General features: G+C 39.5%; 1 protein-coding gene across 1 annotated transcript in view; it reads left to right on the top strand.

Annotated features, from left to right (window-relative positions):
* The window catches only part of ksr2 (kinase suppressor of ras 2), a 107704-nt gene that overhangs the window by 1285 nt on the left and 86259 nt on the right, over positions 1–20160 (top strand). Inside the window, exons 2-3 of the mRNA XM_068311342.1 lie at positions 10644–10784; positions 11444–11594. Of these exons, the coding sequence (XP_068167443.1) occupies positions 10644–10784; positions 11444–11594 (292 nt within the window). The remainder of the gene's footprint in view (positions 1–10643; positions 10785–11443; positions 11595–20160) is intronic.

Here is a 20160-nt window from a genome sequence, read left to right as displayed (position 1 = left end):
TTGTATGTACCATCAAGCAAACGTGGGATGTACAAGATTTTGTAAAGCAAAGTCACATGTGAACCCTAAACCCACAGGAATATTCTGTATGTAATAAAAGCTCTGGACATGTACAGTAGTCATGTGACACGGTTGGAGGTTTCAGGCCAAGTTTTGAAAGTGTTGCTCTGGCAGAAGAGAAAGACAGAGAACTATAATTTGTTCCTAGTAATAAGCAAACTACCTCTGCATGATCAATGTTGTTCCCTAAATGTCTCACAACACATTGTGGACCCTGGGTTATTAGTTATAAGTGATCCAGAAAGTGTTATAGCACATTATTATTAACCTGAGAGAGCTTTTTGCAAAATATTCCAGTCACTTAATGACCATTTTTCTTTTCTCCACAAACACAGTGAATGTGAGGAATCATGTAGTTCTTCTTTAAGTTAAAAATAAAGATATGCCAGGATGCTAGGGAGAGAATCTGTCTTATTTGTGGCAATATTGTCACTTCCAGTGCCTTTATGTTGTATGGATGAGGTGTACAGTTAAAAATATATATTTTTCTTTTACAACAAAGCATTTTATAGAGTTAATTTAATCCCTCATTTTGTGAAGGATGAAGTGGTGTAGATTCACATCACTTAACACTTTTAAGTTAAGTTAAAACAATATTTCCAATAAATATCGTCATCATTTTGCTACATTAAGTATGACTTATGCTTTAGTTTGATTGAAATGCAAAATTAAAGTTACTAAATGAAACACTAAAAGACAGAATCCTGCAGTAAAGCATAATACAGTAGTATTATTTATTTGGCTGAACAGAATTCATTGGCTAGTTGAGAAGATACCCTGAAAACTCTGTCATGTCTGAGCCATGGTTCGATTCCCGCTCCCCCCCCAAAAAAAAACAAAACAAAAAACACCCCGAGTGTGAGCTGACAGTGGGAGGTGTCAGCTCACCTCCCGAGTACTGCCGAGCCACCCTTGAGCAAGGCGCCATCCCCCTTTACAAGTTGCTCATTTGGGATACACCACAACGGGGCTGCCCGCCACTTTACCTCCCCCTGCATGCCTGCAGGCCCCCCTGTGTGTGCGTGTGTGCTACAGGGGCCTGTACAAACTAAACTTCAAACTGCATGTGTTTGAAGTATTCACTAACTGGTGTGTGCTCTTAATTTGCCTTCAATCAGATTAGTATATAAAATAAATAAAAAACTTGATGTGATTCCAAAAATGTCTCTGTTTTCTCATTCAGAAGGACATTGGCACCACGCATTAGTATTTGAGCTCATGCTTATCACCATCCTGCATATTGACGATGTTTAAAACTTTAAGCATATCTCCATATATTTTCACTTTCCCCCGTTGCTGCTTTATTTCTGAGGAGAATATCTGTCTCTCAAAGCCAGCTGGCAACAGTTGTGTCTCTGAGTGGAGTTTTATTTAGGAGAGATGGTTTATCAATGCTGTGTTGTTGAATCCAGATATCTTCCAGCTGGAAACAAGGTTCACAAGAAATGACGTTGCAAGCAATAAATATTTCACACCGCCATGTGATTACTGTAGCTATTAAATACATATTAAAACTATATCTCCAGCACCACCAATGGTCAACTATTTCCTTTTATTGTGTCCAAATACTGATTCTCTAGTTCTATTAGCAAAATGCATTCACGCGTTGCAGGTTGCTTAATTGTGCTGTAACAAAAAAAAAATAAAGAAGAGATGACATTTGTTGAAATTATTTTCTGTGCTACCAGGACTTCTGCAGTGCTTGAAAACACAGTTACTGGACACATTTCCAAGTGTGTGCCCACCAGACAAAATTACAGAAACAGCAACATGGATTCGGGTATGAGTGAGATATTTTGGTAGACGTGTGCTGTTGTGGGCTGCAATAGTTCTGTTTTAGATGTGAGCTATGATACCTCTTGTACAATACATTTTATCAATTCCCAGGAAACTGCTTTGGACACTGCAGACACTTGGTCATGTTCTGATGTATTATTTGATTTTGAAGAGATTCCATGTATAGATTAAATACTCTTGTGTGAAGGAAACACTCAACAGAAAATAAAAATGTTAGAAAATAATGAAAGCACACTTTAGTGTTAATTTAGAAATACAACATAGGATTCATTCCCAGAAATTATCGTCTTCAAATCCTCTCAGGATTGCTGTGCTCTTATTACCTCGACAACAAATGAGTCGTACACCAGTGGATTTAATCAGGGTCACTTTGACGTCAGTCATGTGCAAGGCCTCCCTTATTAACCTGTCCCGATGCTTAATGAGTGTTGTGTATAAGGCTGATTCTTGTACGACACCTTTTTTCCTCATCCCTATTATCAGCCCAAAGGACCTAAATTGCACCTCAGACACAGTGTGTTGTGAGTGATGAGCATTGCCTTAGCTTTAGCTGAAAATAGCAGCCTTTACATCACTAACTGGGTGAAGTGTTGATATCGGTTTCCATTAATATGATTATCCATTGTCATCGGTATCCCATGGACACACCAGAATGACACCAGAAACACACATGATGAATGATCTTTTTCAAGCTTTCATAGAGGCACAGACATGATAGAGCACGGCCTCTGATCCAGTTTATTAATTATACAGGAAAAAGGAATACTACCAAACCCCCCTCCCAAAAAAAAAAACCAGTCCCAGCACCACAATTTAGCAAGTTAAAGAGTATGTTGTTCTTGAAGTCATAAACAAAGGGATGTACGAAAATCGCCCTCTTGTCTTTGTCTTTCATTTGCAACTCTGGCAGACTGCTGGGCAGTGAGGACGTGATTGTCACATTGCCTGTGTGATATTTTATATCCGGATTCTCCGGCTTCCTCCAAAAAAATGCGCTTCAGGTTAATTGGTCAGTCCCAAATTGTCCGTAGGTGTGAGTGTGTGCGTGAACTGAGCTTAAAATACACTGCATTGTATTAGTGTTATGTGCCGTTGTCCTGTCCATCTAACTTACAAGATAAAGAAATTGAATTACAAACATTTGGGTTTTCGTCTAGACCACCTGCTCGTTTTTTGTTTTTCTTAAAAATTATTTTGGTCTTTAAAACCAGTGTTGTACTTCTTTCGGTTGATTGCTTGTTTTTAATCTAACTATATTTGCACTTTTAATGTAATTCAATTGTGTGTTGTATACTTCTGTCTATACCCATATTTATCACATGTGCATGCTGTGTATTGTTGTGAATGATGTAGATTAGTATATAAGCGACCCTTAATCTCAATTGATTAATTTGCTTGGTTAAATGAGGGCTTAATAAACTGACGTTAGTCAGTATAATTGCAGAAAAAAATGTGTTCAAAGTCAGAAACAGAAAATATTATACTTAAAACAATGCTGTGTCCATCATAATCATTCATTAAATTCATTTTCACATACAAAATTTAAGTTCGAAATATTTTTTAAAATGACAACAGTCTGCTGACACTCAGCGAGCTAAAGTTGTTGTACGCTACTTCCAGTTAAATTGTTCTGATGTACATACAAATATATTCATAAATTTCAAGATGCATTACTTTAACTTGTGTCTTAAACTGAGCTGAAGTTAGATTCCAAACATTTACTGATGAAGCTTGAATGAAGAGTTCCTAATGCAGGACAGTGCAGGACCGGTTGAACCGATAGGATAAATCTGGCGTGGAAGTTATCATCTGCTGTACATTCATTAAGTGTTCCAGTTGATCTGGATTAACTGAGTGTAGCAGCTGTGAAGAGGTCAAATTTAGCTCAACTGAGAACAGAACCATAGTGGAACATCTAGTTGGACAATCTGCTGTTATAAAAACCTAGTTATTTTTTTTTTTGTAATTATGCTGGCTCACATTATAAAAACCTTTTTAAGTTTTAATTTGAAAACCTCCATACGTAAGTAACTATGGAAGACAGATCAATCCATTTTCAGTTTATCCACAAAGTAACACAAGTTAATGGAGCATTGAACACGAACACTGGCAAGTGAAAGTAAGAGTTTAATTTGAATCAAATCTAGAAGAGAGCAACTAGCACTGAAATATTTAATCTATTAATAATATTATTTTATTATTTAAAAGTACTCCTAAAAATGAACTGGGAGGATAAGACAGGGGTATAAGAAATGTTCCTTTATGAAGGATGCATCAAACTATTTTATAAATTAGAAAAAGGACTAACAAGTCTCTGAAATAATATGTTTCAATTCTTTGGCTTGTTTGACTGTGGAATCTACCTTAAGTCCTGTTGCAAATGATTTTGTGACAGTTGGTTAATCTGGATCATGGTCAAGCACTAAGCCTGGTTGTTTTTTGTTTTTTTTTGGCCGATTTCACTTTCTTTTTTGGATGGATGCAAATCAGCGATAGCTGTTTTGCTCTTTGGCATTTAGTGTGTGGTGTGTGTCTGTTGTGCTTTGCTGATCCTTACAGACAATCAGGGAGTAATGCAAGTGTACGTATATGATTGTTCCTTCATTTTTTTAAATTAGGTAATAAGAAAATGTTCGTGGGATCATAATCATCCAAATTTATTGTATGAAGTGTAGAAAAACAACAATTACAAGGTTTAAGACGCACCACAGCTCTGATCCTGGCTGGTCACTGCTGAGTACTTTTCAGGATTGCACTAATCAACATTAAGCTTTCTGCACAAGAATATTGATATAGTCTTTCCATGTGTATGGATATTTATTTGTTCAAAACTTTTATTTTATTGACTACATTGTTGCTCCTTGACCTTTGACATTTTGTTGAAGTCACTTGTGGGGGAGTTGCTCTACTCTAAAAAATCTGCCACAGTCTTTACTGTGGAGACAAGTCAAAGTAGAAACCAGAGCCTGTGAAATTATTGTGCTGAATAATTTTTGTCCCAAAGAGAGAAAGTAGATTTCCTAGTAGTTGTCTAACTAACTTATCCCTACTTTATACTTTTTGTTATGGCCCCTGCCCTGTACTCATTGTTTAATCCTGTGTTCATGTAGTTTGAATTGTGTAAACTGCAGTGTGTTACCCCCAGCTTGTGATTGGACAGGCCTAGAACGCCAGGCTTAGGGGTGCTGACTCTCCTTGTATTTATTCTTGCTTTTTAGTAGTAAATAGTCCGAGTAATGGTTCAGAGTTTGGGTTTGTCTGTCTTGTTTAGCTCTATTTATTCTTAAGAATGAATCAGCTCTGTTTTAGTGACTCCTCCTTTTGTTAGATTGTTTCTTTGTTTTGAGCGGCACCCATCAGTCCGTCTTTCTTAGTTTGGTTTTCACACCTTGTTCTTGTTCATAAATAACTTTACTTTAAACGCCTCAATCTGGTTTCATGTTGCGTCCCCTTTTCCATCTCGAGCTAAGTGTCATGACATTTTTTTTGTCTTTTCATGTTTTATTCATCTCCCAAAACAACTGTAATTAAATTATGATATTTATTACGATATTTGTTTCGTTCATGCTGACACAAGACATGGGAACAACACATGTCCCCCCCCCCCAAAAAAAGCATTGATTGAGTGTTTCTAACTTGATAGTAAAAAAATACAAGCAGCATGACCATTGGGATCCTGTTTATGTTGCCTTCATCTTTTTCACTGAAAGTAAAGTGAGAAAAAACTGGGGTGAATTTCAGTTCTATATGTAGACTTCTAGCCCCAACACCTTCTGCTTGTGTACTGTCTCTCAGTACTGTATGCTCAGTCCCATTTTGCCACAGCAACAGGATAAAGTTGGTCACTTTGAGCTTTGTATTAGACGTCAGGTCAGGGGCATTAAATCCACACTGCCTGGGGGCCATTGGGGCTCTTGAGATTGTTCTCTGTTCCTTAAGAAAAACAGCTTTCCTTTTCATAGAGGTTCATTCATTCATCAATCTTCCAAACTGCTTTATCCGCCGTGGCAGGTCACGGACAGTTGGAGCCTATCCCAGCTGTCTTAGGGCGTGAGGCGGGGGAAACTCCGGGCGTGACGCCAGTGTGCCGCAGTTTTCATGGAGGGGTTTATGATATCTACAGTATCAGTAGTATATCAGTGGTATCATTACACTTGTGTTTCTGCTTTGGTATGATCTGGTGGAGGCCAGCGCCTCCACCAGATCATGATGTCTAGGAATGGTTTCACTGGTTTTTGGTCGTTCAAGGTTATCATCATCATCAAGTTTTTTAGCACCTTGTCGCTCAGTTTCAATAAAACTGAGTCCTTCACCGCACCACCACAAGTGTTTTTAAAGTAGCTCTAAATCAATAACACAAATAAATATTATGTAATTAAATATACTGTAGAGTCAGCATACGCGCGTCTGCACATATTGGCGACTAGTCCACATTTTCTCAAAAATACCTAGATTTTAGACTCAGTTCCATTTCCATGCACGCTCTTTGTAAGAACTAAATATTTGTACTGTATTTCAGTATTTCTTTCTTCAGTTTGCTCAGTCTTGACATTTGTAAGCATGCTGGAGCATGATGTTCACCTTGGGAGGACGTGCTGATGGCAATTCAGGAAATGTGTATGTATAGCAGTACAGCTCAAGTTGCCTAAGCTAGTGTGACTTTTTCCAGCAGTGAGTCCATACGTGTGCTCGGACGCAGATTTTTGACTTTGGAAATAGAATTGATTCTCAAAGACTCGGTACTTGGACTAGGATTTGAATGTACTTGTATTTCTGGTATGAAGAGTGGTGCAGTGGTACAGCAGATAATTCTGACAGAAAAAGGGTTCAAGCCCACCTGAGACCCATCTGTGGAGTTTGTATGTTCTCGTTTCTGCGTGATACTTTGGCTTCCTCCCACAGTCCAAACACCTCCAGACGTAAATCAGTGACTCTTAATTGACAGTAAGCACGAATGTGAGTATGAATACAGTATGAATGCTGTCCCAGCATTAGTTTTACTTTTAGTTATGGAAGATATACTGCAGTACCCGCAAGTACCTCAAATAATGTACTGAATTAAAGAAGTTGATTTAATGCAGATCCATCCATGCATCCATCATCTATCCATCCGTCCGGCCGTCCATCTATTCATCCGTTCATCCAGTCATCCGTTTTCTTGTAGAGGAGATTTTGTTCATTCCTCCTTGTGGGTCACAGGTAACGCTGAGTTTATCCCAGCTGACTACGGGTGAGAGGCGGCGTACGCCCTGAACGTGTCACCAGCGAATCATTGGGCCTCTTTTGCATTTTCATTATTTAAATTTGTACTGTACTGTATTCACAACAAGAAATCGTAGTTATTAATGCTAAAGTACAGCCCAGAAATTGAGAATGATGTCCTTTGTTGAAGTTTAGTTTGTCAGAGAGAGATGATGATTCAACTTTGGCAACTTGGGCAAGAATACTATAGAAAGTGACACATAGATTCATAATAGCTGCATTTGTAAGCACTGGATGACTGTCACTAAAACAGATGTAATGCTAGTTCTTGTAAAGTTAGCCTGACAAACACTTTCAAAGGTTGTCGTTACCAAAACCATTCATTCATTCATTCATTCATTCATTCATCTTCCTGACTGCTTCTTCCGCTTTTGAGGGTCATATGGGTCGCTGGAGCCTGTCCCAGCTGACCTATGGGCGAGAGGCGGAGAACAACGCCTGTGCACTGGGGAGCCACACAAAAGACAAACAACCACTCAGACCTATGGACAATTTGGACAAATCAATCCACCCAAATTACATGTTGCTGGAGGTGGAAGGAACCCGGAGAAAACCCATGTAGACACAGAGAACACACAACTTTTGTGCAGAAAGGCCTTGAACCCAGAACCTTCTAGCTGTGAGGCGACAGCTTTATCCACTGCACCACCATTCTACACTTCACTAAAACCAGAACTAAACCAAATACAAGATATAATAAATGCATTTGTAACAATTCACTGAAAGGAATGACAGCACAGGAATGCTAATTTACTGTTCAGCTGACATTTGTTAATTATGTAACACTATGATTTAGATGAAATATGTGATATTTATCTGAAATTGTTTTGTTTTTTATATATGCCAGAAGTCAGTGTGCCCCACTGACTCAATGCCTTTAGTAGAATGTAGAATTATGGACACAAGAAATTTAAATGTAGCCTGTACTTCAACCAAGAGTCAGAGCGTATACCACACCTTGATGGCAATGTAAGACATCACAATGTAAGACATCACAATGTAAGACATCACAATGTAAGACACCACAATGTAAGACATCACAATGTAAGACACCACAATGTAAGACATCACAATGTAAGACATCACAATGTAAGACATCACAAATGTCATGAAGGACAGCAAATCCAGCAAACGGACCAAAAAATGACATCATTTCTGTTTTATCAGAGGGTGAGGAAAACCTTCTTTCACCACCCTGTTTGAACGCGGTGAAAACAGTGTCATGTCCTGTCCTAAAAAATGACATTTGTAAATGTAATGAACTTTATTAATCCCTTAGGAAATTGTTAGTCCACTCTAGCACACACTGGTGGTTAGTCACATGAATATATATAGTGGGTACAGGCCTGTAACACACACACACACACACACACACACACACACACACACACACACACACACACACACACACACACACACACACACACACACACACACACACACACACACACACACACACACACACACACACACACACACACACACACAGAGCCTGAAGACATGCAAGTGATGGGGAGGTAGAGCGGTGGGTAGCTCCTTTGTGGTGCGCCCCATGAGCAGATTATAAAGGGGACAGTGCCTTGCTCAAGGACGCCCTGGCAGTGCTCAAGGGAGGTGAACTAGCACCTCCCACTGCCAGTTCACAATCCGAAATTTTTGTCCGACACGGGTCTTGAACCGGCGACCCTGCGGTCCCCAGCCTACGACTTTGAATGCCATAACAACATCTCTACAAAATAAATGCCCATGTACTACTGCTCAATACTGGATATGATTCTTTATGAACTTACTTGCACTAGTAGTACTAGTAGTACTACCACAGCTGTTACCATAGCTACTGAGAACCTCCACTGGAGCAAACACGTTGAGTGATCTTGGTGCTGCTGCTTAAGGGAACAGAAGATGATTCAGTTCTTTACTTGCGCTGGTTTTTCAGGCTGCCCAGGGATTTCAGTGTGTTGAGAACAGGGTCCTAGCAATACAAGAAAGCACTCTACATTTTTACAGGCGAGAGCACAGGCATTTTGAGGAACAAATATATTTCTGCTGTAGCCATGAGCAGCAGATGAATAAGTGCATGTTTTCTTCTGTGTGCTGATTTGGTCTGGTTCAGTAGAAAGAAAACAATTCCTAAAGGAAAGTGCTCACAAGGTCTGTTGATAATCTTAAGCAACCAGGTTATGATTTCTGGATAGAAACATTGCTTTCGAATTTATTTTTGGCACCGTGAGCACCACAGGCTCCGGTTGCCATCTAGTTCTGCTAGATTCAGGAGGGGGCTGACATGTTTACCACTGGCATCTCCAAAATTTGGAGTAAAGAAATTCAGACCAAAACAACCCAAATTGATGAAAAGTACCACAGACAAGAACGCCAATCATACACACCGGGGTGAACTGTCCCCTTAACGGTTTTGTTAAATAGTTAGAGATTTTGTCTAATTGTGACGGGTGCCATACTGGTTAGAATTTACTTTGATTTAGCATGAATGCAATAGCTATTATTCATATAAAAATTCCTTTATTTACCTGACAAAGGAGTTATTCTATGGAGATTATGTAGGTTTTTTCATTGATGACACAATTTTACACCATTAACCATTAGTTTGTTTGTTGCTAAGCTTAACATTGGATGTTGTAACAAGTAATGGAGTGCTCATTCTCTTGGTTTCAAGAGAGAAAGCCAGGCTGCCTAAAGCGATTTGGCTGTCTGATTACTCCTTGGTGCCTACTTGTGACGATGTCCTCCTTGCTGCTCCTCTGGTTGCTCAGATTGTGTCGACTACGGTGGCTGAGATATGAGAAATTCAAGAATCAAGGGGCAGGCTTCTGGTCTGTAGAATTAGAAAGCAAAAAACTCAAATCTAAATTGACAGATTTTATAACACGGCTGGAGTGTCAGGAGGGGGAATGTTTGTGCGTCCGAGTCAAAGTTTATTCTAGAGTTTCCATCTTGGATACGGCAAGAACTTTTTATGTTGCTTAACACAAAGTGAAAATTCTCATGAATGTCATCTTTGTAAGAGAGACTGTCTGACCGAAAAATGGTTGTCTGACATGCAGGCTCTGCATCCTCAGTGTGTCTGTCAGCAGAGGCCAGTTTCATCCTCACATGCAGCCAGCTTGTGGTAAAAAGTTACAGCTTCTCGTATGTGTCATGAGGAAAAATAAACTGACTGGTGTCAGTCGAGTTTTCCTTTTTCTGGTGGTTGGAACTGGTTCAAAAAAGAGTTGTAGAATCAACAAGTTTTCCTGACAGTGTCTCAGATCATCTGATGAATGTCATTTCACATCACAATATCAGTTTCTCCACATCGAGTCACTGTTGGTGCCTAATATTCTACAGCTCTGATTGAGATAAATATTCAAAAAAAGTACTACATCTCTGCTAATTCCTCAAACTGTATTGTGTTTTGTTTACGTTGTGTCGGAAATATCAGTCCTTGGGATGAAAGAGATTGATGCATTAAAAATAGTATGGTAAGGCCAGTCTCCCCTCACTGTATTTGTCCCTCTTGTCCTCAGGGAAAGTTGGTGAAGTACTTCAGTCGCCAACTGTCCTGCAAATGCAAAGTGGCCTTAGAGGAGCGCAGTGCAGAGCTGGAAGACTTCCCTCGTCTCGGACACTGGTTCCGCATCGTCAACCTGAGGAAAGAGGTCACAGAGGTAACACGTCCAACCACAGGTTTTAACAGAACTGGTACGCTCATAATCCTTCATCATTATGGATATGGGGAATTCATAATCGCTCAAAAATGAAATTTATCTGATGACAGACAAGTGGGTGGAAGAGGATGCTGTCCTACAGAATCTGCCTTATGTTTTTAATGGGGCTGAGATCTGATGACTTCCTGAGATGTGTTGATGTAGTTTAAATTCGATTTATACTTGATTCATTTGTTCAAGTTGTTTTTTTAAGCAAAACTAAATTTGACGTTTTTAGTTGATATATACCGCATTCAACATTTATGCCATTTTCTGCACTTCACACGTTTTTGACGCTGAAGCGTCTCTGATTGCTACCAGATCTTGGCTTAAAGAAAACCACTTTTCCTTTCAAGTGTAAATAAATCAAACTAAAATGTCCAGGCCCATTTAAAAGATAATTGCTAGAAACAAATTTACATCCATGACCACCTGTAAATTCTTGTAAGTAATTACGACTGTAAATGGTTAAAACTTTTCCAAATTTATTTCCACTGTAATTTAATACTTGTTATTCAGTGCACCTAACAGCACTAACAGCAACTATGTAATGACATCAGAGCCTCCTATTCTATGTGTAGCTGTGTGTGTATGTCATTGCGTTGCTGTGTGTTTTACAGGAGATGACTCCAGGTGAGGTGACCCTAGAGGGCTTGCTGGAGATGAGCGAGGAGCAGGTGTGTGAGCTGCTGCAGAAGTTTGGTGCCAATGAAGAGGAGTGTGCTCGACTCAATGCTTCCCTCTCCTGCCTGAGAAAAGCCCACCAGCTCGGTGAGGTTTCACCCAAAACCCACGGCGATGAGCTCACACACAAAAAAACACACATTTAAAAAAAAAAAATTGGACTGTGTAAAAGTAAAAGTCACCTTTAATTAAAAATATTAAGAAATAAAAACAAGATGATTGGTGTAGAATTGAGGATGATTTTAAGGTAATTTTATTATACAGTATTATTATTTATTTATATTCTGTCTTGGAGGCTGCAGCAGATCAATTAATTCATTTGTGAAAGATAACGTACAGTATAAATATAAAGCAAAGATCAATTCAAAGTGAGCTTAGTGTTAAATGGTAAGGTAGTATGAAACAACAATTACTGTGAAAAAATGTTTTTGTTTATGTATTTATATTTGCATGTTGACAGGAAATAAAGAGACAGTCAGGAGGTATCATTCAACAGCAGTATCTGAAGCTCTCAGCATCTTCAATCTTAATTCCAACAGTATACTAATACCACCTATGAATAACATTTTTAAAAAATGCTTCCTGTTTTAGCTTATTTCTTCTTCTTTTGGTCTAATAGCATCATGCCTCGAAAAACATTTCTTGAGAAACAGTTGAGTTGAGCTACTATTTCATATTATGTCAAATGTCTGTTAAGCTCTGTAACAAACTGAAATACATCAAGACCAATTACTGAAAGCTGAGAATCCATTTCAGAGCCTACAGTATAGCTGCAAAATGTTACGTTGATATCAGATATGAACAGTTTTTGGGTAAATCATACAAATACTATGTTGTGAAGCACAAAGGTTTATATCGTTCTGCATTTATTAACAAGCAATTATCATTTTATGCAGTTTGTGATCTTATTTAAAGTGCAAAATGTCTCTGATTTTTTTTGAAGCACTGTTCAGTTAAACCACTGATATAACATTTACATTTATTTAGATTAGTATGTATCTATCTGTATTAATTATTAACTTTACAGTCTTTTTTTTTTTTTTTGCAACTGGCAGCATAGCTTCACCAAATGGCTGAAAATTCATGTTTGAATGTGCGTCTATGTGGGTTCTGTCTGGGAGGTCAAGCTGCTTCCTGCCACCAAAAACATGAGACTGACATGAAGTGGTTGCTGTAAATTGCCCGTAGGTCTGAGTGTCAGCGTGAATGTTTGTTAATGTTTGTCCTGCGATGAGCTGGAGTTTTATCTGGAATCTACCCTGCCTCTTGCCCATAGCTAGTACCCATGACCTGTACATTCATTCATTCATCTTATGGGAAAGAAATGTGCAGTGAAGAATAAACCTCAATACTACTATCATGTGTTCAGTCTGGACCAATCACAGTAGTCTATTTTATGTGTGCTCACGGCCATCAGAGACTGTTCTATAAATATCAACTGGAAGAAGGTCCATCATGCCCGACATCTTTCTGTAGACACTAAATAAGTACAAACATTTACCATTTGGAGTGTTTGTTATGTAGCGACGTGTTTCGTAGCCACTGAATCTGTAGAGAAAAAACTTGCTTGATAAACAGTTCTGACCATAGATGCCAACTTAGTTGGTTAACTGTTATTTTATGGAAGGAGTTGACTACAAAATAAAGGATGAATGGATGGATGGATGGATGGATGGACGGACGGATGGACATGTTCCATATATAAGCCAGAGACTCTGAGATGATTTAAAGTACAGAACACAATATATTACAGCCTACAGTAAAGTAGTGTTAACATAGTGTCCAGTTTAACTTGTCAGTGATGCTGACATTAAATAAGGACATAATACAACCATTCTCACATGGAATGAATTTGATCTACAAGACTGTGATCTACAGTGCTCTTCACCTGCAGTTTGAACTGTTAAATATATCAGTAATCAACCTCTGTCCCTCTCTGTCTCTCACTCACTCACTCACTCACTCTCTCTCTCACACACACACACACACACACACACACACACACACACACACACACACACACACACACACACACACACACACACACACACACACACACACACACACACACACACACACACACACACACACACCTTATTCCCAGACTCTGAACCATGAACTCTGACCTCTGACCTGACTCATCCATACAGTCTAAGGTCAGCCTTCCCTGTGTGCCTCTGTGTCCTCTTAAGATTTGTAAGATTCCACATGTTATTTTACCTTGTAATTTCTTCTCTATAGCATCCCAGACATGGCTAAAAACTATATGACATACAGCACATATTTCAAAATCAAGGCATGCGGTTCAGATCTGGCCCGTGAGGAATTATTTATGGCCCGCCAGATGATTTTTTATTACTATTAGAACCGTCCCGTAGGCCACATTGGCCCACTGTTGTTTTGCACTGACCAAAACTACATTCCCCACAAATCAACGGTAACGGAAGTCACTGCAGCGCATCAAGCAGGCTTTGGGTTTCATTGTTTATCAGCAGGGTGTCACGGTGGCGCAGTGGGTAGCACCGCACAGCAAGGCAGTTTCGGGTTTGCGTTCCGCTCTGTGAGGAGTTTGCATGTTCTCCCCGTGTCTGCGTGGGTTCTCTCTGGGTTCTCTGGCTTCCTCCCATTTCCATAAACATGCGCTTCAGGTTAATTGGCCATTCCAAATTGACTGAAGGAATGAGTGTGTGCCTGTGCGGTTGTCTGTGTCCCTGTGTGGCTCCGCGGTGCACTGGCCAGGAGTTTGCCCCGCCTCACGCCCTGAGTCGGCTGGGATAGGCTCCAGCTCCCCGTGACCCGCGACAGTGAATCAAGCAGTCATTACAGTGTCAGAGTGGAGGTTGAATTTAGCTACTCCCCTCATCAAAAATTGCTAAAAGGAAGGTTGGACTCTGAAAGCAGGGGGTTTCAAGCCAGGTGGGGGTCAGAGTACATGTTCAAAGAGGTAAAAGGTAAACCTGTGTGTCTTCTGCTAAGTTTGCACGTTTCATCCCCGATGCAGTGCTCCAGCTGTGCATCCAAGCTGCTCGGACGCTCTCTGTGTTTCATAGCACAGACCTGTGTGAACAATTGTTCTCTCTGATGAAGCTGAACAAAACCTCACACACGTTTATCCGCCGTCTGACGGATAAACTCCTTCACTCCATCCTGAGAGTTTCCTCAGCTCAGAGCCTGACTCGGAACAGAAAAAATGAGACTCCATCAAATATCTGGGTCAGTCTCAGACAAGTGAGAATCACAGAGGAGTAATTGTTCAGTTTAAAATTCAGTTAAATTTTTAAATTTCTTTCTACAAGACACGATGTATCTTTGAAGGAAGTATTGTTTTGTCATTGTGTCATAGATTTTTGTATTTCGTTTTATTTATATTTATTTCAGTTGAATGGACTCAGGGAAACTTGAAGGTAAGAGCCATGAGAAAGGATACGACTGATTTAATTTTTTTTAATTTTACTATTTGAAAGCAGTGATTGGTAGGATCGTAGAGCAGCACAATCATTTTTAGAATAATAATAATAATAATAATAATAATAATAATACGTAATAATAATAATACGTAATAATAATAATAATAATAATAATAATAATGACCACAATAATTGGTAGGATCGTAGCACAAATTTTTTTTTTAAAGATTTTGCACAATAATGCATTATTATTGTGTATGCACAATGTTATTATTGTGAATGCAATAATGCATGCACAATAATGTATTTTTAGTTTATAAAGCATGTAATTTCACTTATGCATTTATCCTGATATTAAGGAATATATTTTATTTTTGAGGGATATTTAAGTTTTGCTGTTTCCTTGTTGAAAATGTTTCCCCTTGAAGTTACTGACAAAGCCACAACAAAATATTGCTTTATTTATTTAATCATTAGATAATATACACTGTGTTAGCTCTTGGTTCAGTAGGCTTTGTTCATTTCAATATGTTTTAATGAACATTGAATCAGTCCGGCCCTCGGCTTGTAGCAAATTTGTTTTTTTGGCCCTCCATGGATTTGACTGTGGCACCCCTGATGTACAGTAATGCTTTGTATACACATACAGGTGTGTATAGATAGTCAAATGTGCTCAGAAGGATACTCTAGAGCCCATGTGTCAAACTCAAGGCCCGGGGGCCACATGTGGCCCACTACATCATTTTATGCAATCTGCCAGAGCATAAAGATAAGAGTTTCTAAAAATAAATAGGTCAAAAGTGTGCTTTGAACAAAACTACAATTCCCACAATGCAGTAATTAAGCCTATTTAAAACCGACAAAAAGGTTTTGAATGAAGTTAATGTCTTGACTTGTGTGTGATGTTATTTTTCTTTATTCACTTGGATAGTTTGATACTTTATTGATGGAGTTCTGTGGGTCTCATAACCTGACAAATGAAGAGGATTTATGTTATAACAGAGCAATAATGAAACATTTTTTTCAGTGTCACTGTAAAGTTAGTAACTTCAATAAGTAATAAATTCAGTTATTTAACATTAAGGATTACTTTAATCCCTCGTTACTCATTCTATTTTACATTATTTTATTTATTTTTACATAACTTAAAGTTACTTTATACTTTACATCTGACACTTTAAGGACAGCCATTATGCTAATGTGGCCCTTGGTGAAAATGAGTTTGTCGCCCCTGCTCTAGAGTCTCTGTATACTTCCTTTGGTGTTATGCTCAAACATTTCTGCTCACATATTCTCTACAGCCTTAAAAATATCAATAAAATATTTACTTCTTTTCCAAACAATACAGCAATTGTAGACATTATTAAATATTTTCATGTGTGTGGCACGTAGTCATGTGTTGCAGTCATCATGTAAAACCACTGTCATTACAAATGTTAAGCAGACAGCCATGTCATCAAACTCAAGTTATCAAGTTATCATTCTTTTCTGCTCATGAAATTACTCAGAGAGGAAGTTAAATGTTGATTATCACACATTGTGAGATCAGTTCGGACACACAGCATATGGGGTAAAAAGAAAAAAAATTCTGATTAAGTATCAGGTACAAGGGTCCAAAATGGCAAGAATAACAGAGGCAGAGGGAAGGACAAACAAACATGTTAGATCATCTGATGAAAGTGTGTAAGGCTCTTAAGGAAGCAGGTGTGAAGGGGTCCGGGGTTGGTCAGGTGATGGGAAATGGTGGGAGCAACAAGTTAGTGGATAGCTGGAGGAAGAGGCAGGACATTAAATATTAAGAGATAAAATGCATAGTTAAGTCAGAGACAAATGTGTGACAGTGATGGGGCTGATGTGGTGACAATCGTCAGTAAATCAGTACTACTTGTTATTGCTATTAACAAAATCTTTTATTTATTTGGCCCACATCTTTGTTAAGAATAAGTACATTGGTCAAGACTGTGAAGTTTCTTAGACTATGTGTTTGTCTTCCTTTACCAGTTAGATATGGACAGCACACACCTTTATATTCATACTGTATCTGTGCAAAATTGTGATACCAGTCAACCTGTCACCCATAGATAAAAGCTACTTATTTTTTTATGCTGCTATTCAGCTGCAAAATCACAGTTTGGAACAATTGGCCTTATATATTCCCACCGTAGTTGGGGAGAAAGGAAATGAAAATAGTATGAGAACCAAGATCAGCACCATGGAAAGCTCCGCTTACCCAAACTCTTTTCCATCCTGTCTCAATATAACTCTTGCACGATTACATTTCTAAGTAATTACTGTTTAAGGAATGAATTCAACAATAATTGGGTTTTTATATTCAAAAAGTGTTTTACAAACTGAGAACTTTGATGCGTCTGATACAAGTACATTTCTCCTGTTTCACTGTTAGACACCAGGGGGCGGTAGAGACCACAGTTCGTTTTTAGTATGAGAAGTCAAAGCTTTTGGGCGGCAGTGGGTAGCGCTGTCGCCGCACAACTAGGTAGGTCTGGGTTCGAGTCCCGCTTGGTGTGGAGTTTGCATGTTCTTCCCGTGCCCACGTGGGCTCTCCGCCCTCCTCCCACACCCAAAAACATGAACTTCAGGTTATTTGGCCGTTCCAAATTGCCTCTAGGAGTATGTGTGTGTGTGTGTGTGTGTGTGTGTGTGTGTGTGTGTGTAGCTCTGCGGTGCACTGGCGTAGCGCCCGGAGTGTCCCCCGCCTCACGCCCAGTGACAGCTGGGCTCCAGCACCCCGTGACCCGTGCAATCGGATGAAGCGGTCAGGAAATGAATGAAAGTCCAAGTTTTTGCAGTAACTTAAATACACCAGAGGGGGGCAGTAGATCACCACGATACTGTCTTCATAGGCCCACTGGCTGTCTATTGTCTTACTCATACCCAAACACACACACACACACACACACACACACACACACACACACACACACACACACACACACACACACACACACACACACACACACACACACACACACACACACACACATACACACACACATGCACACACACTCACGTACGCACATACACCCACATACACACACACACACATGCACACTCACACACACACACACACACACACACACACACACACACATGCACACACACAGGTGCACACAGATGACCACACAAACATGCAATTCTGTGCCGCACTTTCCATTTAGATGAAAGCCACTGCTAAATAATTAAATAGCTTAACTTGATCAGTAATTTTTCTTCAGTGTTTCCTTCAATAATGCTGCAATTTATTAAATTAGTGTTCTATTAGAGATTTAAATGGTCTTTTCATCAAAGCATTTAATAAATTGAAGCAAACAACCATAAAATCAAGTTCTTTGTGATTCTGCAGGTGGTCGGCCATCCTCTTAAAATATTCACGCCTCTCCGTTGTTCCCTGTGCTTGTTTGTCAGACTGCTGGAGTCACTCGCCTACTTGTATGCTGCTCCAACTCCTTTGTTTCTTTCTTTCTCACCGGCTTGGAGGCGGATGAGGTCCAGAAAGACAGACAGGCAGACAGACAGGCAGGCGTCTCCTGGCAGTCTGTTAGGCATTCCCAGCCGCCTATGCCTTGAATCCAGCTGGGTTCAGACCACTCAGGCTTCAGGCGTCTTTGGAGAATAGCTCTCTCTTGCTCTCAATGCCTAAGTCTTTGGCTGTGCTAGCAGTGATATTTTTTCCCCCTCCTTGAGTCTATAGTGACAGGTTCCTACTGATGATATTTGGAATGAATGTGAAATAGTTTAATTTAGCCGTGCCAATAATCAAATGCAATATTATTCATCACTCATTATTGAGTTTGGAAACCTCTAATAACAATAATAAAGTAGGACTAGAAGTAGAATAGATCCAGAAATGGTATCCACATAATTTACAATCACTGTCTGCCCTTTTTAGTGTGACTTGCAAAGTCCCACCCCCACCCCTGCGCCGGAACCATTTTATAGAGCTTTTAGCTACAAGTAAAACTTTCCTTTTTTCTTTAATGGAAATGCTTTGGTTGCAATTATAAGACCAAAACATGGAACAAGGTGATTCTTGTCTCAGTTCAACGTTGTTTATGGTTAAGAATAGACTCCTTATCCTTGTCTTGCTCATTGACTTTTGACCCCTCACAAGTTGATGCTCCGGTCAGTTTCTACTTTGGTGTCGTGTTCTTCTTTTTCTACTAATTCAGTTGCATGTACATATGTATGTACATATACATGTGTATACAGTGTTATGTTAAGGTATTATCGAAGATGTCACTCCCTGTAGAGTTTCTGGACTAAGATCGTAACAACATCGTTCTCGTTTGAAGAGCTTGAGCTCTGATATTTTGTCACTATCCATTCCGGTTTTGTTGTGAAATCCCGGTCATGGTGCGGAATGCCTTGTTCCTCAAAACCTGTACTAGCTTCTCAACATGACTTCATCTGTAGGGCACAATTGTAAGTTTTGTGTTATTTGGTCGACGGTTTACGTCATGGATATTTATTTGCTATGGATTGCAATCATCGCTGACTGATTATGATGGAAGCAATGTGATTTCCATGGCTGTAAGGATGAAAAAGTTAAATCTTGAGGCAGTGAGTCAGGGTCCCAAAACTTGAGAAAACCGCCTTTTTCCATACACAGTGCATCCCATTATGCTTTATGTACCGCAGGACATAAGGCACTTTTGTCCTCCAAACCTATTTTTGACTGCAGGTGAGGGTGATCAGATCTTCCGTACCGTTGAACACCCTGGAAAAAACTACTATGTCACAATGTGGTATTCCTTCAAGGGTTGGATTTTAAGTTTAGTGACTGTTACTATTCAGATTTTGTCATTAAAGTATGGGTTGTTTAATCTACGTCTGTATTTGCTTAATTTCTTCACTGCCTACTCTTTCACCCACTTTTTCCTGTCTTCAAACTAATTGTTTATCATCTGCCGCTCTCATTTACCCATCATCTCAGTCGCACTCTCCTCCTTCCTCTCTCATCCTCTCTCATCCTCTCTTCTTGGCTCACTAAAGACAGAGTCCAGCCACACAGAGCCTCTAATGGGCTTTGGTAACACCGTTAACTGGCCGGGGATATGTGAACGCACCGCAGCAACACCACAACATGAGAGGTGCTTTCAGCAGGGAAATAAAGGATGTTCACGGCTGTTTTTTTCCCCCGTATTCTTTCCAGATGGAGAGAGGAGAGGGAGACCTATCAGAGCTGAGACGCATTGCTACATTTGCACATCTGTGTGTATTGATAT

This window comes from Antennarius striatus, chromosome 3, assembly GCF_040054535.1.
Source record: "Antennarius striatus isolate MH-2024 chromosome 3, ASM4005453v1, whole genome shotgun sequence".
NCBI classification, from domain to species: Eukaryota; Metazoa; Chordata; class Actinopteri; order Lophiiformes; family Antennariidae; genus Antennarius; species Antennarius striatus.
This window is presented reverse-complemented; position numbering and strand designations above follow the sequence as displayed.